General features: G+C 33.4%; 2 protein-coding genes across 2 annotated transcripts; one reads left to right on the top strand and one right to left on the bottom strand.

Annotated features, from left to right (window-relative positions):
- Positions 1-307: 307 nt before the first annotated feature.
- On the top strand, positions 308-4901 carry LOC108914075 (poly(ADP-ribose) glycohydrolase ARH3). Its single transcript, XM_018719778.1, has 4 exons — positions 308-655; positions 717-1209; positions 1429-1621; positions 4521-4901. Exons 1-4 carry the CDS (start codon positions 460-462, stop codon positions 4731-4733), a joined length of 1095 nt encoding a protein of 364 aa, XP_018575294.1. The 5' UTR covers positions 308-459; the 3' UTR covers positions 4734-4901.
- A 5014-nt stretch (positions 4902-9915) lies between these two features.
- On the bottom strand, positions 9916-23954 carry LOC108914082 (putative pre-mRNA-splicing factor ATP-dependent RNA helicase PRP1). The gene is made up of 9 exons (XM_018719788.2): positions 23714-23954; positions 23241-23648; positions 22830-23176; positions 22268-22730; positions 17289-17563; positions 13238-13360; positions 10494-10684; positions 10217-10379; positions 9916-10152 (listed from the first exon to the last, which is right to left on the bottom strand). The coding sequence occupies exons 1-9, from the start codon at positions 23761-23763 to the stop codon at positions 10025-10027; spliced, it is 2148 nt and encodes a 715-aa protein (XP_018575304.1). The 5' UTR covers positions 23764-23954; the 3' UTR covers positions 9916-10024.
- Positions 23955-24951: the final 997 nt, after the last annotated feature.

Here is a 24951-nt window from a genome sequence, read left to right as displayed (position 1 = left end):
AGGCTGTCCAGGCCTACACGAGATGAGGCAGGATAAAGAGGGATAATCCCCCTCGATCCCAAATCATTGAGGCCAATTTCTAGCCATGGAATAGTGGCGAGTACTATATGCTCTAAGGTAAGGTCTAACGTAAGCGTAGATGTCTATTTTATTTGGGAAAAAAAAATTGTTCTTAAAAAAATGTTTACTTGTCTGTCATGGGGGTTTTCGTTTTGCCAAAAATAGTACCTATTACATGTGCTATTACTAACTATTATCAGTTCAGAGCAACTCTAAGTTGCTATTAGCTAGTACTTGTGCCAAATCGAAAGGCTGTCATGTTGGAACGAATTATTGTTAACCAAACTTTTTCAGGCGCATGTCCTGTATTTTGCCAAAAATGTATTATTATTTATATCGGCGAAATATTTACTCCCATTTTATTTTTTGAACAGCGAACATTTTAATAAAATATTTTTTATGTGTCCTTTTGTAAAAAAATTTGCCATGGCGACTTTAGAAAATTCTCTTATAAAGAGTAAATTCAGAGGTTGTTTGCTTGGTTCGTTAATAGGGGATTGTGTAGGAGCCCCATTCGAAGGAGATACTGTTACTAGTGGTGATAAAATAGTAATCCAAAGATACTTTGAAAAACTTCAAGACCCGTCTTTTAAAGGTGTTCTATAATGTAAGTACATATGATAGTAATTTGTTTTTATTTTGTGTAAAATTCACAGCTCCTTATAAACAATATACAGATGATACTGCAATGATGAAGTCTGTGGCAAAATTCCTTATTGACAAACCAGAACCTGACTATAAATTTTTAGCAAAATTATTTGTGAATGAGTATTACAATGAACCGAATCGTGGATATGGCCAAAATGTTGTTGAGGTGTTCCAAAAATTAAAAAATACAAAATATGAAGATGTATTCAAACCGGCTCGAGAACAGTTCTTTGGCGGCGGGTCATATGGAAATGGAGGAGCTATGCGTATAGCACCAGTGGCATTATACTTCCACAGTAATTATGATGCTATGATAGAAGTTGCTAAAAATGCAACAAAGATTACTCATTCAAATGTTTTGGGTATAAATGGTGCTCTTCTGCAGTGTGTTGCAATACATCAAGCTTTATTGTCCGATCCCGAAAATAGCATTGATCCCAAAACGTTTTGTTCAGAATTATCTACGAAAATGAAGGACATAGAAGAAGTTGAGGAAGATAAGTAAGTTTAATATCTTTTAATAATCTAAAGATGGAAATTCTTCTATAGAATTTATAGTATAAATATTGTAAATATTTAAACTAACATTATTGTAAAAAGCAAATAACAAACTTCTGTTAATATTAGTTTATTCTGCATTAAGTATATTGTTAAAGAAACCTTTTTATAATTAGGTATGTGTTTACTATGCAACTATAATTAACATAAAATTTGTTTTAGCTTAGACAATATAAATAACGTATACCATGAAAAATTGAAAATTATTGAACAACTGTTACAAAAAGAGCCTGATACGGAAGATTTAGATGAAGAAGTTATTACAAAATTAGGTAATGGAATTCGAGCACATGAGTCAGTGCCTACAGCTATATACTGTTTTTTGAGAGCTCAAAATGAAATTCCAGTCGTTGAGGTAAGATAATTTACGTAACATTCTATAGGTAAGTTAATGCAGTAGCGAATTGCAATTTGTAGATTTCAATTTGATTGATTAAAATAAAATATGTTTGACTTCAGTTTCTTCATTTCAATGTATTGTGAAAATCACATAATTTAAATACAGGGGGTGGGGAAAATAGAAACGGTTTCTATTTTTGGCGATTATCGCAATATTTTTGATAAACTGCGCATATGCGTCCAGTTCCGTCATTTATATGGTGGTATTCTGTGCACATAGGTAAGGCATAGCATATAAAGCAATAGCTTTGTATAAGCATTGCTTTATATGCTGTGAGTATGTCAAATTAGAATATAAGTCAACCTCACTTTTTTTTCAACGTTTAATTATTTAAAACTTGTTAAATTCATCAATATTGAACAAAAATGGATAGTTACTTACTCACCACATACTCCATCGTTGCAGAATGTTCTTTTATGAATGTCCTGTCTAATGTCTTGCATATGTAATGACTAAAATATTTTGTGAATTTAGGTTAGGTATGTTGTTTAATTTTGTTTACTGTGGCCCAAGAATATATATATAATTCTTGACTGTGGCCTGTGGCATGGCATGGCCAGGCAAGAAATTTAAAAGTAACTAGTTTACGTATATGTGCATGAACGAATGTTAAATTTTTGTCGCAAAAATTGTAAAATCTTTAAACGCAATTCGCTGCTGCATTGAAGCAGCATTTCTGTATCTCACCATTAAATTTTAAAATTATAATTTTCTATTTCATGTGACGAACTATTTAATTTTACATTGTTGGTAATACTCAAAATACATTAAAATTTCTGAAATTAGTATTTTTACTATTACAAGATATTAAGAAACAGAATTCGTCACATATTTTTTCAAAATTTTGGTAGATATGCTGTCAAATTGAAAATATTAATTTTCTCTATGTATACATTTTTTAAAATACTGTAATTTGTAAATATAACAGGTTTAGATAAATGCAGAATGTGTCTTGTGCCTCAATACAGTTTTCGTCTTTTCACTTATCAGTTTACTAACGATGGGCGAGCAATATTTTCATACTGGTTATATCACAGTGGCTAATTTGGTATCTGTGGTATACTGTGTAACGACTTGCAAAAGCCCAAATTTTTCCAAATGTGTCACCTTTGCAAATCGCTAATTTGTACTAATATGGTAAAAATCATACAAGATTACTTTCATTCAAAATAAAACTTAAGACTTAAAAAATAACATTTTTTTTGGTGGTCTGTCAAAAATATAATTAGCTGGGCTAGATTTCTAAAGACTAAAAACGCAGAGAAATGGGCCGCAAGCAAAAATTTAGTATTTTTCAATGTCAAATGGTTTACTTAAAATAAAAGTTTAATTTGTCAAAAATCTTTAATTGGGTGATTAATTGCGTACACAAATTTTTTTTCAAAATATTCATTTGTTCAGAAGATAAATTTATTGATATATTTTTTAGTTTTATAATTTAGGTATATATTGAAAATTTATTGTGTTTGTTTGTTTTATACGCAGAAATAAACAGAATAGTTGCGCAGTGAAGACCTCCTAAAAAATCACTGCCTTCGTTGAGCGCGAACATCAACCTCATACCGTACAACGTTTAGTATATGCAAGTGACACAGATCGAAACGGTCTGAGCTGTTTTCTTTTACTCATGATTTCTGAATCATAACGTGTTACGATCCGAAATCTAGCAATCTGATTGGTTTCCATCGGATCGTAACACGTTATGATTCCGAAATCATGAGTAAAAGAAAAGGGCTCTTAATTCCGCTTCTCTTCAAAGTGTTGTTTACGGCTGTTGTCATGGCAACGAGGCGGCCAACACGTGAGTAAACTACGGAATGGGGAAACGAGTTGCACTGAAATTGAAGCAGCATCACCATCGCCCATCGCCTGCCTTTAAACAGTTTATACCACAGATAAGAGATATATATATACGGGATTTATACAATACGTCGCCTAGTGCACGATTATAACGGTTCTGTGTTAATATTTGTTTTGTATCAATAATTATAGAAATGTTTCCAGTATGTATTTTATTGGAAACGGACAAAGGATTTTTTAAATTGCAAGAGACCTGTGCATTCTCTCGATGTGGAAAAAAAGGGAAAAGTCAAAAGACAAAGTGTACATTCGGAAGTTTCGAAATGAATGATATTCGGAGTATATGGTTGTGTGGAAGTGTTTATTTAAAAAAAATTTTCTGTATGCCGCGTTTAATTGTGTTTCTATTTTTTAAAAAATCTAAATGAAAATTCTTCTCACGAACGTCAATTTTTCGGTAATATTGCAAATGCATCTAAAAATTTCCAGATTCATTTAAAGTCGTTTGACACTGAAAATTTGAAATTGTTCGCCTGCGGTGCTTTTTTTCGTTTTAGTCAATCAGTGAATATGCTTCACCTATTCTGAAAATTACGAGCCGCCACTGCTTGAATTATGGTTAAAATTTGAGAATGTTTAATGTCTACGAGTGGTGAATTACAAATGAATGTAAAAATATTTACCAGAAAAGTTTGAATCATTTTGTCATTTATAGATGACCCTCATAGATGCCGCATATGCAATGGGTACATTTTATGAAGAATTAAATTTTTGATGTTTTCTCTATTCGCATACTGTAAAATTAGCCATTTGCCACGTATTTGGAATTTCATTTAACATTTCTTCACAAGAATGTACTAACGTTTCCAATTTTTTTTGGCATTTGGCGGAGCTACATAGGCATAGTAAAAGGCAATGGCCAAATTACCAAATTGTAAATTATATTCTCTGATATTAAATAAAATATATTTTGTTATTGTCTTTTAAAAATATGTATTTATTTTTTCTTTAGTACACATTAACTTTGATAATCTAATTATATCTCTATATTTAGACTGAAAATTCGTTCAGAAGGACAATTCAGTATGCAATTACTCTAGGAGGAGATACAGATACAATAGCATGTATGGCAGGGGCTCTAGCTGGAGCTTATTTAGGAGAAGATGCAATCAATTCAACTCTCACCAAACATTGTGAATTTAACAAAGAGGTATTGGAGATAGCAGAGAACTTATACAGGGCCAGAGAAGGTTCTCCCACAAATTAAATTGAATAACCGTCTATTTTGTATTATATACAAACATGTAAATATTGTTTTTATAATTGTGATTAAATTAATATTATTAGCATTATTTTGTCACTAAATTTAATTTGCTTCATTAAGGTTTTATTATACAAGAAGAATGTTGAAATATATAGTCTATAGGTGTAAATTGACACATTTTTTTATTCTTATAAATAAATTAGTTACCATGTACCAAACTTGTGGACAATTGAAATATTTTCTTAACTCATCAGGGTAAAGATAACTGTACAGGGCGTTATGTGAGAAACTCTGCATGCTATAACGCCAGAGTGGGACCGTCTAGACAAGTGCGGAATGGCTACTTAGAAGTCTTGAGCAAAATTTGTGGATATACAGGGTGATCGATGAATTTTCACCAACATTTATTTGGGCTATAGCTTTTAAAGCACCTGTGGAAATAAATTTAGTTATACTAATAAATGCTAATATGAATTATGAATTGCTAATAAATTTCTCCCGACCACTCAGGAAATCTCATCCTGTATATTTGTATTTCCTTTTTTTCGTCATACTTTCTTACTCTTACTTAAGGTCTTTTTTTAAAGTGAAGGTTGTTCTTTTAACTGGACATAGAACTTGACAAAAATGCAATTTGTTTAAAAAATCAAAAAAGTTACAGAAAAGCTATTTGAAATACATAATTTAATCTGTGAAAAATCATAATATTAAATCCTTATACTAATAGCTTTGTTCCCAATTACCAGAAAAAATTTCCAATTCTATTCCAGTCCTAGCGATAACTTTTCAACCTTGGACATACATGTATAGCAATGCATGTTGAAAATTGTTTTGAGGAATAACGCTAACAGCTGAAGATCCAACAAAAATGTTGGAATTATTTTACCCACAAACGATGTGACGATTCTCATAAAAGTGGAGGTGATTTTGTCCATCTGTTTATGTTCAAAGACATCAAGAAACACGAAAATCTTAAGACTAGAAGACCTAGACCTAGAATGCTGCAGGTCGAAGTTGTTTTAGATCACGTCCTTGAAGAACATCCAACAACTAGTGCCAGGTACATTGTACAGCAAGGCCATTTCACGTGCAGCAAGTTCAAGCCTTAATGATTCAAAACCATCTTGAAGAGAAGTTTTGTGAATGACTTACAGCAAAATATGCTCACCAAAGGACCCCGCACTTTTCTTATGGGAAGTGGCTTTCGGCCAATTTTTTTGAAACTTCGCAGGTTGATAGTTCTTAACATGTAGATCAAGTCTCAATGGGCACAAAGCCACAAATCCACCCCTTCCCCCCCAAAAAAACTGCATCCAAGTAGTGGGGAGTTTACTTATCGTTTTATGAAAAAAGTTTCAAATAAAATTTGTTTATTTCAATGAAATCTAAAAAAAACTATTAGTTTTTTTCGAAAAATCAATGTTTTAGCTTTAAATCGCCACCAAAGTTTAACACAGAGTATACGTATGATAGCTACACGTGTGTTAAGTTTAACAGCGATTTACAGCTTGAATATTACTTTTTTGAAAAAAACAAAAACTTTTTTTAGATTAGTCAAAATAAATAACTTTTACTTGAAATATTTTTTCATAAAATGACAAATAAACTTTACAATTATAGTACAGTGTGTAACGAGTGGGGAAAAGTTGCCAATAGCGCCACACGGACGCAGTTGACGCACGAGCGAAGCAAGTGCGGAAAGTGCCCAAGTGGCGCTATGGCAACTTTTCCGAACCAGTTGCACATACTATTTTCTATCACAAGTGCGAGTCGTTATGGGACCTACAGCATAGGGGATTAGGTGCACGGGAAGTGCTAGATAGTACAACAGCGTGATGTTATTTTCATAGCGCAACGCTCCAGCGTTGTTTATGAAAATAACATCACGCTGTTGTACTATCTAGCACTTTCCGTGCACCTAACTCCCTACACTATAGGTCCCATACCGAGCGCGCGTGATAGAAAATTGTTAATAACAATTTTCCTGACCCGATTTCATAAAATTGAGTTGCAGATTCGAATTCAGCGTGAAAAAATACGTGCAAAAATTAAACGTGCAAATATACGTGCAACTATAAAATACAGTAATCTGGAAAATCCGTAGGCTGATTCCTGGCGGGCGGGGGGTCTGTGGGGGGCGGGGTCAAGTAGGGTAGTTTGATAGTCAAAAATGTGGTTCTTTGGGGTCATTGTTGGGTTGATTAAAAAAATAAATTGTTTTACATGTAGAAATCAATTCAATCCTCCAGCTACTTGGAGGCAGATTTTGGGGGGAAGGGGTGGATTTGGGACTTTGTGCTCATTGAGACTTTCGATCTACATGTTAAGAAAAGAAGAACAAAATTGGCCGAATACCACTTCCCATAAGAAAAGTGCGGGGTCCTTTGTTCTAGTAACGGAAGTGTCAACTTTTACTCCCATTAGAATAAATACTTTCTGACACAGGCACGTGGGAGATCTTCACTTATGTGAAATGAATTTCCAACAGAATTTTTTTAAATGTTTCGGCCGGTATTTTTCATGATATGCTTATTGACCCTTTTAAGGTGTGTTTCCTATGAGGCGTTACTCGCAAATGATCTGTCTCCAAAAAAGTAGCATTTTCTAGGTTAAAATGTACGAAAACAAAAAGAAATTGTTGGATTTGCTATTAGATGAAATTGAGGATGAAGAAACTTTCCTACTAAGCATGTACAAAGAAAACAGGTTCATCCTTTATTTAAAATTAGAACTGACGAATGCATAGACATTTATTGAAAAATGAAGAGGCAAGGGTATTTTCCAACCCATTACATCTATGCTTCATCTTCCTCTGTAATAAATAAAACTTTGGACACTGTACAAGCACGAGTTTCACAACCCGCGGCTGTCGCTTGACTGTCTCAGCAAGGAGTAGTGCCGCAGCGTCAGTAGCCCCCAGCGTTTGACGCTCGAAAAGAAACGGATACATGAATTTGCACCAGAGCAGTACTAAGCATCAGACACTGGGCGGCAGCCGCCCCATAGGAAATACACCTTTATACTACCAGACTGAATGAGTGACAGATTATATAATATATAATATAAAATAAAATCGTAAAATTGATCATAAATCATAATTTAACACAACATAATGCAAAACTATAAGTGGTCTAACTGCTCCAGACATATATATTCGCACACGATACTTTTGCGCACGGTGCGGTAGCTACATTCAGACGTATTGCGCAGCGAAAGGGTTAAATAACTTGCCTGAACTGCTCAAAGATGTGCCCTTAACGCTTTCACTGCTCAAAGTGTATATAATATGTGTGAAACATAACCGTAACCACCATGTTTCAAGTGTGTTAACTCGAACTTGAATTTTTAATTGGACCAAACTATTCAGAGTTTTAACTGTTGATATGTTCTGCAGGTTTAATTTGCGTTATTTTGTGGCTCAAAAATTGTATCACTTTGTATGACCATCTCTCCCCTCCCTCTGAATTTGGGTGTTGCTTTCAAGTGTTTTTTTCTTCGAATAAGTTATGATATAGAATTTTTTTATATTTAGCAGCCGATGTGCCCGACGTATTTATACAAAGAATACGGTTAAAAAGTGTACACCTACATTTCTTTTTTGAAAAAACTCCAATACTTATTGCTTAAGTTACTGGGAATCTAAATATTCATATCTTAAATTAAAAAATTTTTTTTTATTCACGTTTCCCTATTCAGATTGCAATTTTTTTAACATAAATTTGTATTTTTAGTAACCATTTTTGAAAGTTTTTATATCTTGTTAAATAAGTGACTGTCAATTGTTTTCAAAATATATCTTTTATATTTCGGGAATATAGAACAAAAAAGAAATATTGTACTTACTTTACTGTTTTGAAGCATTTTTCGATTCATTTTTTCCATTCCCATTGAGGTATCTCCAAAACGTGCATTTTGAACACATCAAGCGCTTCTTCAGGTGTCGAAAAATGTTGACTTTGTAATTTAATTTTGATGTGCTAGGAATAAAAAAGTAATAGGGTGCCAAATCAGGGCTGTACGGCAGATGTCTCAACAATTCGATATTTTCAGTTCTCAAAAAGTCTCTTGTCTGAGCTGATGTGTGAGAGTTCGCATGATCCTGGTGGGAAATAATGTTTTTTTCGGTGGTTAGTTTCCCTTATTTCTAACGAAGACTTCTGGCAAAGAAATGGTTGTGTACTATTCAGAATTGACCGTCCGATGTTGCACTAATGATAGTTGCTACATGTCCGATTTTTCTAAAAAACAGGTGACCATTTGCTTAGAAACGCTTCGTTTGAGAACAACTTTTGTTGGATTTGGCTCAATTGGAAAGACCCATCTGTTTACTTTCTGGCTCATATGCATAGATCTCTAATTGGTCACCTTATATTGTGTCTAGACGTGTTTTGAAGCATCACGATTGTATTTCTTGAGCATTTCTTTCAACCTACAAACACAAACAAGTTTTTTTTGTTATATGTTCATGCAATATTGAATGTATGCTGGTCCCACTAATGCCCAAGGATGCCTCAATCTTACGATAAGTCACATGACGATCTTGCAATATCAGTTCATGCACAGCATCAGCGTTTTCTGGAACAAAACCCAATTTTGGACTACCTTCATGAATTTTGTCAGTGACTGAACCACGGTCACGATAAAATTCCGTATACCACCGATATACAGTGGTTTTTGATGGTGCTTCATCCCCAAAAGTCGAATTAAGTTTGTCGATGCACCACTGTTAACATAATCCACATCGAAAGTTGTAAAAAATAATAGCATGAAAATGTTCATGGCTTAATTCCATTGTTTGGCTGAGACGAATATTTCCACAGAAATAGCGCCTGTACGTCAAAACTTTCTGAGTAAGTATGCCGACAAAAAGTCGAACTTTATGATGGGATGTCGGTTGTCAGATTGAAGCACCAAATCCTTGAATTATGTATATGGTGTATTGCATACAGGACATTTATAATTTGGATCTCATATATTTTCAGCAACAAAATTTTCAAATCAAATGTACTCCAAAATGATGCAACTTATCAAAATCACACAGGAGTATACAAAAAAATAAATTGAAAAGAAATCCCCTTGCATCCTCAAGAAGTTATGGCTCATCCTCATAGGTCTCCACATGTTCCTCCCTCGATTTATACAAAGACATTAAAAAGCAGAAAAGTTTAACAATAGAGAACAAAATATTTATTGTGGAATGAAATGCATAGCGACCATTACTGCACAAATATAAATACACTTATTTTCAAACAGTTGTTACAAATCATATTACAAAAATAATATTTGTAGAAAATTTAAAATCCTTGTTGATACTGCCTGGATTCTAATCTGTTCTGGAGGATTTCTAACTGACGCTTTGCTTCACACTGCGGGAAATTGTTCAGATCGTAATACTGTGGTGCTATTTTTAAAAGCCAATCAGCTGAAAATATAAAAACAATCCAATTGGACTTAAAAATTAAACACGAAATTCAACAAATACTTACGTTTGATATCTGTAACTGTCCTAATATAATTTTTTGTTGTCAATACAAACTCGTTATAAATAACCCATTCTGGTTTATGATCTAAACAAGTTGACGGATGTAGTTGTACAATTTGGTTGTCCTTAATTGTAAGATAATGTCCTGTACGTTCTAAATGGGCTACCTGCAATGAAATAAAATTTACAGATTTAAAATGTCACGTTAAAATAAGTTGCAATGGTAAAAAAAATCTTATCATTCAGAGAGTTTTATAAACAGTTTAAAAAATGTACTGTACCTGCATAAAAAATCCATTCACTAATGCCTTTCGTATGTTAATATAATAATCTTTGCTTGTAAAATCTGTTGAAGTTCTCTTCAGGTTGAATCTGTCCATAATTCTTGAAAGCTGCTGTCTGACGTTGTCTGCTGACTTTAAGGAACGGTAATTGACAAAATTGTCATAACACCATTGTGGATCTTCCATACCTTACATAAAAGTTTGTGTATTTTTATTTATTTTTATCAAGGAGTTCAGAGTATCTTTTTGATTAGTAAGTTATTTAAATTGAAGAAAAATCAACAAAAGTATAGGAAGAATATTTCCCTAAAGAACAAAACTAAAAAACAGAATGAAGTACAATATTCCCGTCCAGAATAAAAACCGGAAAAATGTTTGAAAAAATTTGCTCACCATAAAAATATTTAATTTATTGCATTTTCTTCTCTATGAAACATGCTCCCCATCATATTATCTAGTAAATTTATTGTTTAAATACATTATGGTAAAACAATATTATACAGTATGTCAGAATTAACAGGACATAAAATTAAAAAAAGAATAGACTACTTAACTGTCACCAATATTTGCTTTTTAATTTAAGACAGCGATGACTAAATGACCGGTCATTTAAAAATCGTTAATTGACTGGTCACTGAGTTTTTTTTAAATATCAAAAATTATGTTTTCACTAAATTCGTAAGGTTTCTATACTTACTACACTTACTGCTTTTTTCATTTCAAAAGTTTTTTTTTACTTTTATTGGGCATTTCTCTAATTTAAAATATTTCACGGTCATTTTCAAATCATTTATAGTCACTGACTTTGATCATTTATACTTACACACATTAAAAAAAGACAAATTTCCATATTAGAAAGAATTTGTGGTAGTTACGTACGAGGCATATCCACAAAGAGTACTCAATTTTTTAAAAATCGAAACAGCAGTATATGTACGAAAAATTTACAAATTCGGAAAGGTACATCAAACACTATTTTTCAATGTAATTGCCTTCAACCTCAATGGACTTTATGAGCCAAAGGATGAAAAGATGCCAGGTTAGGATTGTGAGCAGGATGGGTTCCAACCGAATGAATCCGAGAGTTGCTTTGTGGTGTTGACTGTTTGGGGATGTGCGTTGTCATGCAACAAGCACACTTCTTTCATTAACCCCCCTTTTTCCCTTCCTCCCCTCCTTTTGTTCTGTATCACCGTCGGTAGTGCTTTCAGGGTTTCATACTACCGCACAGCATTCATTGTTTCCCGTCAATGATGAGCATTCCTTTACAGTCCAAAACACAGATGTCGTAACTTTTCGGGCCAAAACAACGGTTTTGACTTTTTTCACTGATGATGGCTGTTGCCACTGCATTGATTATGTTTTTGTCTCAGGGGCCACCCACATTTCGTTGCCAGTCGCACTACACTCAAGGAATTGTCACCTTCCAGTTCGAAGCACTTGAGAAATTCTCGTGAAATTGCTATTCTGTTGGTTTTGGGTTGATCTGTAAGCTGTACCCACCTCGCACACAATTTTTGAAAACCAAGTATTTCACTAATGATTTCATGCAGAAAAGATCTGAAGATTTGTGGAAACGTTCATCTCATCCAGTCAATCGATGTTTGCCACAAAGCATTTCTTTGATCTTGTTCTCCATCTCATCAGACACGATTGAGGGAGCTCCACTCCTTTGTTCATCATGAACATTCGTTCTGCCAGCTTTATATGACAACACTTGTACACATTAGAACGATTCATCACACCATCCCCATAAAGAGTACTGATTTAGTTAAAAATTTGGAACAGCATCTTTCCCTTTGCAAGAAAAAATTGGATTACGCTTCTCACCTCACAACTGGCGAGATTCATTTCCCTCATTTCAATACGCCACTACAACAACAGTTCTCAACTGACTGAGACAAATGAGCGCATTCTGCTTCCAACACCATGGCCTTGAATGCAGTGTTGCTAACTTTGATGAAAACAAAAACCACCGATCATCAGAGTCTTAGTACTCTTACTTTGTGGATATGCCTTCTATTTCCATATAATAAATTTTAAATGAAAAGCTATTACATCGTACTGTGTTCAAATTAAATATCTGCAAGTGATTGTGAATAACTTAAAAATGAATGACCATAAAGTTATTATAATATACCATTAGAGATGTACAGCGATATAAACTATACAGTTTATTTATTAATTGTCACATACAATAAGAATCAAGTGTAGATAGGCGGATGAGTTATGTAAACATTTCACTAACAGGGGAGTAACAATTTCTTTTATTGAAAGGGAAAAGTATTCCAAATTGTGACATTTATATGCAAATATTTTCAAGTTTTGATAGAAATTATCAGTAAAAAAATTAATTTTGACTGAATTTCTTCTTCATCATTTCAATTATTATACATGTATATTTCTTTAAACAATCCGAATCTGAATAATAAGTGACACTTTTATCAAAACATCAAATGCAACATCCCCCGGTAATTATTATAATGTATTGAACATATTAGTTATAATATATATAAAGAAATTCATAATAAAAAATTGTGGTTTGAACATCTTATATCTTTCTTTTTACCAACTTTCAAACTGAGATAAGTTTGGTTGCCCCAAATTAGCTGCCTCTATTTGTCCCATTAATTACAAGATACCCTATATTAAATTTGAAGAATTTTGATTAAAAAAACCAAAGAGAAAGTGAATTATTCAAGCGATTATAATTAAAAAAATTGTCTGTTACTTATACTCACTTTGTTTAAAGGCGTGGTAGACATTAAGGAGGGTGAGATGATCCCCATCGATATGGGCGAAGCGCATCTTGGCGTCATCGGCGGCCTTCTTTGCTTCATTCGGTCTGACGAAACACTGTGGGACTAAATATTGGAGCAGGGCACATGCCCGTATCCAACCAATATAGTTGCGCTCGTTCAAGCGTTTCCTACAGAGCTACCCTTAGTCAGAACATTTCCAGCAAATAAATCAACGCTTTAGTATTGGTTATTTGCTCGAACACTGTTCTTAGTTAAATTTTGTAAGGTAGCATTAATTGTCTGAATGGTCTATTTACGATGTATATATTTAAAGATTACTTAAATTTATTTCATGTTTGGTTGTATGTAATCTAACAAAACTAAAGTGCAATATTCAAGCAATGGCTTTGTTTAAAATTTTCCAAAAAGTGTTTTTAGGGGAGGTTTATTATTAGTGGCTTCTGATCAATTAATAACACAGGCGTGCGAAAAATTTGTTATTGATTAATGTTTCTTGTTTTGGCATAGTTGCGACATGTTTATCACAAAACGAATAATTTTTTTTTTTATTCATATTTCATGGAATATTTTTTGTAAATCAATGTAGCTATAGCTTAATCTTTATAAACATATAAAAATACAATTTTGAATGTTGCATTTTGAAAATGTGAACCAAACTTGGGGTTTTTTAAGTAGACCACCCTGTATATTTTTTGTTCTTTGGTATAGTCTCTTTTTTGTTTATAACAATTATGGAGACTATGATGGAAATTAAAGAGGGTAGTTCAAATAAAATTTTGTCAAAAAATGCTTTACTTCCGATATACTGGATGTTGAAGTTGAACGCATTTATTGTTATATATCAGTGTTCTGTTTTTTCTAATTTGACATGGAGGGTATTAATGTTGACCTCCATCATCAGATATAATATCATGTAAATCCAAAAATCAGTGACTTATACAGGGATGGCCAGAAGTACGGAATAAAATTCTATATCTTTTGAATGAGTTAATTTTTTTTAACACGCCGAAACACGTTAATTGATTTTGATTTTTCCCCATCTTTCGGTTATATAATAATTAATTTTTCTTCAACCCCCTAACCCCCAGCTACCCCTACTTTTTTTTTTAAATGGAAACATAAGGCATGAGGGGGCTCGTTGAAAAGCTTATAGAAAACCGAATCCAGCCATACCAAATAAACAAGTTTTATTTTTTCAATAACAAGTTTTTTTTATCTGGAAATTGAAACGACTAGGTAATTTACAAAAAATAAACTCAATGTCGCAAATGCTGAAAATGTCCTCCATTCACTATTTGGCATTCTCCAAGACTATAATACTATTTAATACTATTTTTATTTTTTAATTAATTTATATTCAAAAGTCAACAGCTATATATAATTTTTCCGATATCAATTGAAGAACCAACAGATTGATAGTATGTACCAGGTTCGGTCGCTGCAATTCAGCATTGAAATATTTGAAAAACTTGTTTTTATTTATTTAGCTATACCCATAAAAAGGTCTGGTCAAACTAAACTTGGAGGTGATATAAATGTATACGCTCAGCTGAAGAATGCGAGCGTGGGGAAAGGAAAACGATCACAGTTCTATTGGGCTACTGGGCAATAAATCACATCAAACGAGTGGTTGATAAATTGCCCAGCAGTGCAGTGCTGCAGTGCGGAATTTGGTGTGAATCAGGCAATTTTAATTTATTATAGGCACCTTCTATCAATCATTCATATTACAATTGCGAAATGGAGAAATAAAAAGGATATTTGTTTACTAATATTATCACATGGCATTTTGGAGACCTTTTGAAACGAAACAAAACGAAATTTACCACCAATATAATAAAATTGTTTAAGGACATAAATAATAAAAATATATTTGTGTAATTTAATTAGTTTTTAATACAATGGACAACATGTAAGACTTTTATATAGGCACAGAAAGAATGCAAATTTCATCGGATTATTTCTCTTTACGGATGTAACAAAAATCATATTACACAAAAATAGTTTTTCTCGAAAACAGTTCATTTTAAAATTTTTTTCACGGGTCAATTTTTAAGGACTCTTATCTATTAAAAAAATAATTATATTACACAAAGTATTTTAAGTTATTAAAAAAAAATCGATTTTCAGGCGCGTCCTTTAAGGGCTTGTATCTCTGTAGGGGGGCGGCTTTAGGGAATTTTTTATAGGAACTTGTCATGTTATTTTAACGTCCCCTTTATGAATCCGAGAGATTACTCACATATTCTGGGACACCCTGTATAATACAGTTAGTAGGTCAACCCGTTAACCACATATTCTTTGAACTAAAATAATGGGACTTTTCTTATGTCACTTTTCATTTCAGAGCCCCATTTTCAAAATACAGGGTGTCAAAATTAAAGTTTAATTTTTATTGATAACTCCGGTGAGTGTAGATATTTATTTGAAAGTTAGCACATATTTTGATCTTAGGTCGGCACACTTTTTGTGTAATCTTGGTTTAAAATATCAGTGCGCGAACAGAGTTACAGTACCCATCACGGACACCCTATTGTTTTTTGAGTACACCTATGCTTTCCGAATATTTTTTTTTTAGATAAAGTGGTGGTTTATTCTATTTTTTTTCACTCTTATAAGATTTTGATTTAGGGCCTCGTTTACGAGATATTGTAACTTTTTTGAATACACAACATCGATTTAGTCGAAGTTAGACTTTATTTTTTGGGGCCGTATGAAAGATTTGAGTCATCTTATTTATTTCAATTTAGTAAATAAAATGGAAATGATCATCGTCATGAGCAGTGATGTTTAATTTGAGCTAAATCTAACATATCTAAAAAAGGTGCAAATCTTGTACAGCAAGTCCCAAATCAAAATGCAGTAAAATCTCATTCATCCGACACCATTAAAAACCTAAGAGTGCCGGAGTACTGGAAAATTCGAATTAATGGAATATATGTATAATGTAACGCTGGAGCGTTGCGCTATGAAAATAACATCACGCTGTTGTACTATCTAGCACTTTCCGTGCACCTAACCCCCTATACTATAGGTCCCATAGCGAGCGCACGTGATAGAAAATTAAAAAACGTTGCTTTTAATTGTTTATAACGAAGAGTTTGGTACATAGATACATACATATTACATTTTTGTAATGTTTTTATGTTTCTGTAAAATTATCTTTCAATTAACTATAACTGGATAAACTGTATTCTTCAAAGATAGTAGACAAACGCGAAAAAAATAGTGCCGGATTACTGGACGTGCCGGTGTAATGAAGTGCCGGATTATAGAGATTCTACTGTACGTCGTTTCAGCCTAAAGTGCTCTTTACCTCGTACAATTCGTTTCATTAACTGTTGTTTAGTTAGTATTGGTACCATATAAAAGAAATTTTGCATAAAATCCCAAAAATTAAAGTCTAACGTCTACTAAATTAATGTCACGTATCCAAAAAAGTTACAATATCTCGTAAACGAGGACCCAAATAAAAATCTCAAGAGAATGGAAAAAATAGAATAAAATGCCGCTTTATCCGAAATGAAAAGTGGCATAAGAAAAGTTCTATTATTTTAATCCAAAGAATATGTGGTTAACAGCTTGACCTACTAATTTGTAACACTCTGTATAATAAATGTACACAAGTACATTTATTATATTGTACATACATATACATACACTGATTATGCTGTTATATATAGTGTTTAGTTCAAAAACTGTCCTTGAAAAAAAAATTAATGCAGATCTTAAATTAACATAACTCAGTAACTGATGATAAGTTACTCCGTCAAATTGAAATTTTATAAAGTATTAAAATGCAGGTCTGTATAATCATCGCATTTACACAAATATAATAATTATTATTTTTATTTGAAAATATGGGTGTAATGAAGGAAATAGATTATAATAAAAATAGTTTAAAAAATAATCATGAAATAGATCGATATCCATTTTTTTTTTTAATTAAACCTACCCCAAAAACTTATGCATCTAATAGAGTACAGAAAGTTCAGGTAAAATAAAGTCTTACGAGGGTTTAAATAAATACCTGACAACATTGCCGTTACTGACAATATTTCATTTGAACAGTTGTGGTTGCAACTAGCAATCAGCATCTTCGCCAATTGTGGATCCAAGGGGAACTCTGCCATTACTGCTCCCAGATCTGTGAGATTGCCATCGTCGTCCAAAGCGGCCAAATAATTGAGCAACTCTAAGGCTCTCATTAGAGTTTCAGGTGCAGGGGGATCCATGAAATCGAAGTGCACTAAATCATCAATGCCTAACTTTTTCAACTGCAGAACTACCGATCCCAAATTAGATCTGGAAAATGGAAAATTTGAATTTTTTGGATAAAAAAAACTGTTTCATTTTCTATTTAAGTAAATAAATTTACTTTTTTATTTAAATGGTTGTTAAGAGTGGCTGCTTTTTTCACTTTCAAAAACAATTAAAAGGGTTATTTTCATTTTAATTTAATTAACACTTTAACAATGCCTTTTCGAGGAACTACATAAAATTTCATATAGTTTAAACATAGATTTCTGTTCCTGTTTAAAAACTCCTGTCAAACACTTACCACTTACAAAGATCTAGTTTTAAATTGTTTTATTTGGTTACTACAACTCTGTATTTCTTTACCTGTTCGTATTTCTTTAGTCTATTTCTCGATCAGCCTTTGTCTTGTCAGTTATTACTTGCATTTTTTAATAATAATTTGGTATACAAAAGTATTTAATTATAAATTTTGCATCAGTTGAGAAGGAAGAATTAATAAAAATTGGATCGCTCCATTATTAAAAGTACTCGTATACTAACAATTTGATTACTGATTTATTTCATACATGTTGGAAACAATATTTAAAGTATTAACTGTAAATTCAGATATATCCGCAAAAAAAAACATTCAGGTGGGGCTGAAGCTGAATAAATATATGAGGCTGGAGATAAATCAATGAATTAAGCATATTCAGATATAAAGTTACGTTCAGAAATGTATTTGCAATTATCCCACCCAAACATTAGATTATTTATTAAAAGCTGTAGGTTCCTCATGCCACCACATTAGTTCTGAAAAAGAAGGCATTTTCCAATATTAAAGGCTTCTGCGAGTCACGCACGACGTGGTTACTTTCGTAATGGTTTTCCCGCGTTTTCCTAGATAAATATTTTAGTTTTTCTGTGACCACCAAAAATACGGAAGAGAAATGAAACTCGACGGAAACGCCCACAAAAATTCGAAAATTGCATGAATGTCATATATTTTCGAGTAGTTTGGATTACGGCGGGCTGTTATTTTGCCATTAGGCACCGGTTTTACTCTTTCAAAGATATTATAACGATAAAACTTTACTCCACTCTGTTATTTTATTTAATCTGGCAGTGAAATGTATTGGAAAATAGCTAGAGTATGCCCTATTCTCAAAAACGGTGATAATAGCCTTATTACTAATTATAGACCAATTTCTATTCTTTCGAATTTTGCAAAATTGTTTGAAATTGTTTTATATAACCGCATTTATTTATCTGTACATAATCAATTGTCTCAATCTCAGCATGGCTTCTTAAATAATAGATCAACCATAACGAATTTAACTATACTCGACGCCCAAAATTATAGATAGTGATTCATCACCAGCTCTTGGACCAGTAAGGTGGATGAAGCGTGCCGGGAACGAAAATCCATTGGCGTGTCTGCGTAAAAGGCAACAAGATATAGAAAATATTGAAAAAACATAATAGAACATAACATCTAATATTTTTCACGGTTTGCTATAACCGGCACTTTGATCAATTTTAATTATTACAGCATTTTAAAACGTCCCAGTTGTGTTTTTTTAATTTATAAATTTATTATAGCCAGGAATTAGACCCTTCGTCTACGCTTATGCTATGACGTTTCTCAGGTCGGGCAAATCAAGTCCGTTTACACCCACTAAAAAAGCATTTCCCTATTCCCTACCAAGTGCAAAAGACAGAGATAAAATATAGATCGATGTTCAGTGTAACTCAGTCTATACACGATTATAGATTCTACCGATGTGCATGGCGAGCGGCACAAAGATAAAAAATATTGAACCGTATAGAAATCATTTAATATTTTATACGCATTATGGTAATAGTGTTTTTATATTATGTATTAGTCACTCTTTATAATTTCGGCCGCCGAGTATATATTTGCCCAATTTGCATTTGAAGTTCTTGATAATCAAGGGCAGGTGGATGCAATTTACACTGACTTTACCAAAGCTTTCGATAGAATTAGTCATACTGTATTATTGAATAAACTAGGTAATTTTGGTTTTGTTTGTAAAGGTTTATTTCATCTTATTTAAAGCAAAAAAATATGTTGAGTATAAGCTTTAAATCCCTGGCATTTTTAACGTCAGGCGTGCCTCAAGGATCTAACCTTGGTCCTTTGCTTTTTTTACTCTTCATAAATGATTTGAGTCGTCCTTGNGTCTTTTGCACTTGGTAGGGAATAGGGAAATGCTTTTTTAGTGGGTGTAAACGGACTTGATTTGCCCGACCTGAGAAACGTCCCAGTTGTGTTTTTTTAATTTATAAATTTATTATAGCCATGGAATTAGACCCTTCGTCTACGCTTATGCTATGACGTTTCTCAGGTCGGGCAAATCAAGTCCGTTTACACCCACTAAAAAAGCATTTCCCTATTCCCTACCAAGTGCAAAAGACAGAGATAAAATATAGATCGACGTTCAGTGTAACTCAGTCTATACACGATTATAGATTCTACCGATGTGCATGGCGAGCGGCACAAAGATAAAAAATATTGAACCGTATAGAAATCATTTTATATTTTATACGCATTATGGTAATAGTGTTTTTATATTATGTATTAGTCACTCTTTATAATTTCGACCGCCGAGTATATATTTGCCCAATTTGCATTTGAGGTTCTTGATAATCAAGGGCAGGTGGATGCAATTTACACTGACTTTGCCAAAGCTTTCGATAGGATTAGTCACACTGTATTATTGAATAAATTAGGTAATTTTGGTTTTGTTGTACTAGCTCAAAGGTTTATTTCATCTTATTTAAAGCAAAAAAATATGTTGAGTATAAGTTTTAAATCCCTGGCATTTTTAACGTCAGGCGTGCCTCAAGGATCTAACCTTGGTCCTTTGCTTTTTTTACTCTTCATAAATGATTTGAGTCGTCCTTGATAGTCATAAACTATTTGTTGCTGGTGATTTGAAGATTTATAGAGATATTAATAGTGTTGAGGACTGTATAGATACAAAATGACCTTAACAAGTTATTGATATGGTGTAATGAAAATCAATTGTACCTGAATTCTAAGTGAAAAATTGTTTCATACAGCAGAAAGAAATGTATTCTTTATTATGTTTACAAATTAGAGAACATTGTTTTTAATTGTGCCGACTCAAGGATCTTGGCATTCTGTTTTACCATAAACTATCATTCAACCAACAATTTCCTTGAAAATCGGTGAAGCAATGAAAATGTATGGATTTATGGTTAGAAATTGTAGAACGTTTACTAACATTGATGCTTTGAAAATACTATACTACTCTTATGTGCGTTCCAAACTTGAGTATGGTTGTGAGGTTGTGTGATTTGGTATTCATTCTACAGATGTTACAAAGTTGATATTGAATCGATCCAAAGGAAATTTTTGAAATATCTAGTATATAAAATTGATGGTGTTTATCCTGAAAGAGGTGTAGCTTATAGCCTGTTAAAAAATAGGTTCAATTTAATTAGTCTAAATTTAAGGCACAAATGTGCTACACTTTCTATTTCATACAAACTCTTACATGGCCAAATAGATTGCTGTGATCTATTGAGGCAATTAAATTTTGCTGTGCCTAGGTCATCGATTAGACATACTGTGACTTTTTATAGTTGTGCACCGAAGACAAACTTGCTATTTAAATCGTCCATTTTTGTGATGTGTAATAATTACAATAGACTTAGTCACCGCTGTGATATTAATGCATGTACACTGAGGGAACTTATACAAGTAGCTGTTTGGAATTTGAATGATGACCTTAATTTATAACCCATATGTGTATTCATAATCGGTTTAAATATGACTTGGATTATATATTTTCTTTCTTTTTTAGACATTCTGCTTTGATAAGTTTAACTCCGTTTATTTTTATTTTTACTTCTGTATTTACCCTGTAAATGGAATCTCTGTTNCTCTTTTTTGCGGTATTTTTTGAATTCAGACTGCTTCGTTGCTATAAAACAGCACACACAGCGGTATCTATTTCTGGGAGTCCAAACCATCAAAGGATTTCTATTGTTTGAATCCATTTTTGGCTTAAACAATTATTATTATTATTATTATTAAAACTTAATTTGAACATTTTAAATTTTGTGTTTACACCTGCGGAAAGCCAAACTTTCAAATAGCCAGTACAGGCTCCACCCACTGAAAGGCCGCCATAGCTCAGTTTGTAAACTTGTGATTGTAAAGCCAAAAGTACACGGTTTGTATCACGGGCGGGACGAACTTTTTTTTGGAAGTTATTATCAAACTTTTACATATAGGATGTTTAAAAAACTAAAATAGCCGGTGTTTCAGAAACAGAAATTTTATGTTTACCGGCCGGCGGGGAGTGCACCATGCTGGCACGAACAAAAGGTCAAATGCCGACTTGCACCTTTCTAGTCACCGATATAAAAATTGCAAAATGGGGATGACAATAACTAAAAAATTTCTGCATTAAACAATTAACTTGTAGACTTGCTTTTAATTTAAGGGGAGTGCTGACACAGTGCACCTTATATACAAAAAATTTTTGTTGAGAAATCAGCCAACACCGCCACAAATGTTTATTAGCTTAGTTCAAAAAGGTAGTGATACCAGATGATTAAAAAAATTGTAACTTTTTCTTTCAGGCTACTTGAAAAATTTTTAATATGAAAAAGTGAATAAAATAGACTAAGTAAAGTGAAATTTAAAATTTTGATAAACTAAAACCAATGCAGTTTTCAAATGATTAAAAAAGTTGAGTATATTTGACACTATACCTTAAAATTTCCGGGTATGTGTTGTCCTGCATTTCATTTTTGTATGCCTTTTCTGTATATAAACGAAAACATTTTCCTGGTTTAGTTCTGCCGGCACGACCAGCTCTTTGTTGGGCAGATGCTTTACTAATTGGGGATACCAAGAGAGATTCTACCCTAATTCTAGGATTGTACACCTTTTGTTTTGCAAATCCAGGATCAATAACAAAAACTACGCCATCTATAGTGAGAGAAGTTTCTGCAATATTTGTAGAAACAACAACTTTGCGTCCAATGGCACCATTAGGTTTGTTTGGTGGAGGATCCTCAAAAATACGCTGCTGAAGATTAGGAGGAAGTGTTGAATACAGTGGAATGCATTTTAGTTCCCCCACTTCTGGACCCAAGTTATCAATATCCCTTTTTATCCTTTTGCAGGCCACTTCTATTTCCTCTTGACCAGTTAAAAATAACAAGATGTCTCCTACAAAAATATCAATGCCAATCTTTTGTTGTAAATGTAAGTATAAAATTTCAATTCTCTTTAAGTTCTTAAGTTCGTTTTATTTTTAAATAAAATTACCTGCTATTTCTTCACACATGTGTATTTGAATTACTGTTCTTATAGCGGCTTCTAAATAATCCCTCTCAGGTTCGGGCGTGTAAAATATTTCCACAGGATGGGTTCGTCCAGGTACATTCATTAATGGAGCATTATCAAAATACTGCTGAAATTTACCTGCATCCAAAGTTGCACTCATGATAACTAATTTTAAATCTTTGCGCTGTTTTATAACCTCCTTTAAAACACCCATTAGAATGTCAGTAGCTAAAGTTCGTTCATGAGCTTCATCTAGTAATATGCATTGGTATGCATCTAACATGGGATCACTCATTCCCTCTCTGAGCAGCATACCGTCAGTCATATATCTATAATACAGAAGAATTGTTGAATAGAAAGTATAGCTTCCGATATATTTACAATTATACTTACTTAAGAATTGTTTTAGCTGAAGAGCAATCTTCAAAACGAATGCTGTAACCAACTTCTTGTCCAAGTGCAACATCCATTTCTTCTGATACTCTTTGAGCTACAGACATGGCTGCAACTCTTCTTGGTTGAGTACAGCAAACCCCTTTTGTTCCAACAGTTCTTGAATATTCTACACACCACTGTGGAATTTGTGTTGTTTTCCCAGATCCTGTTTCACCAACAAGCACTATGCACTGATGTTCAGCAAGTAATCGCATAAAGTCAGCACGATACTCAAATACCGGTAAACCTATCCTCTTTCGGAATAACTCATGATATTTCTGAGTATACGGTAATCCAGTATATGGATTAATAGATCCTACTGATACTTGATTACTAGTAACAGCTGTGCTTATTCCACGTTCTTCCCTGTAATGAAGAATATTTAAATAGTTAAGACTTACATTTATAACGTACAGTAGATTAAATTTTACCTTTTCTTTTTTATAAAAGGATCTAACACTTCGATTCTTCTTTTGGACATTGTTTCCGCTGCACAGACTGATATTAATCAGTCAATTAATATTGTATTACAGTATATTAATTTATAAAAAGGCGTGGAAGAAATTATGTGTTAATATTTAAAAGCACTAACTGTTAACACTAATAATAAATTGAGCCTACCACAGAAATGTCGGAATTATAACACCGGACGGAAGATTGCCGATAAAGACGGTATCTACAATAGTCAGTGTCAGTAACAGCCACAGAGACCACCTAGACTGGCTTTATAGAGCGACTTTGGTGAAAACAGTTTGGAGCACATAAGATCTTAACTACACAGAAGCGACAAAGTGGTTTCCCGCGTAAGGCCGGTGTCCCATGCATCCGAAATCCGATGTACGATATCCGAAAATATTTTAATTCGTAGGAATGATAATATTATAATTCACATGCATCCGAAATTAATCTCATAGAAATCAAGTATAGAACCATGGAATTTATTACAAGATGAAGGTGAAACATTTTCAAATAACAACCATAGGTATATATCGTGGAAAATATACGTAGTATTATATTTTCTAAATTCGACATTATAATATAACATTTATTTGACTGTAAATATACCAAACAACAATCATAGCATGTTAAGAAATAAAATTGTGAGGTTAAAAAACGTACGATTTCGGATAAAAGTTGAAATTATTTCTACTTTTTCCGACGTCGTATGAATTTTAAAAATTTCGGATGAAAATGAGCGGTAAAAATTTGAATGTATATTAACCAATAGCAACACTTTCGGACCTTCGTATCGTATCGTCGGAATTCGGATACATGGGACACAGAGATATAAGGCTTTTTTTCGCGAGCGCCGCGCCATTATTCTATGGCTAGAAATTGGCCTCAATGATTTGGGATCGAGGGGGATTATCCCTCTTTATCCTGCCTCATCTCGTGTAGGCCTGGACAGCCTTCGTAGGTGGGCCCCATCCGTCGTCTACCCCGACCGCAAATGCGGCCGGTGTAGGCGCTTTGTGGGACCTCCTTTTGTCCTGGCTGGGCCCCGCCGGCTAGGGCCCTTTCTTCTGGCGCTCTTCTTGCTTCGCCGGCTCGTCTGTGTAAACCCCGGGGGTAGTGTCATGTTTATGTGTGGTATGGTTGGGTAGGGTAGTGCGGCTATGCAGCCTGGGATGCGCTTTGCTAAGGTGGCCCTTAGGCTAGCGCGGGAGGG

Source organism: Anoplophora glabripennis, unplaced genomic scaffold (assembly GCF_000390285.2).
Source record: "Anoplophora glabripennis isolate ALB-LARVAE unplaced genomic scaffold, Agla_2.0 scaffold1014, whole genome shotgun sequence".
Taxonomy (NCBI): Eukaryota; Metazoa; Arthropoda; class Insecta; order Coleoptera; family Cerambycidae; genus Anoplophora; species Anoplophora glabripennis.
This window is presented reverse-complemented; position numbering and strand designations above follow the sequence as displayed.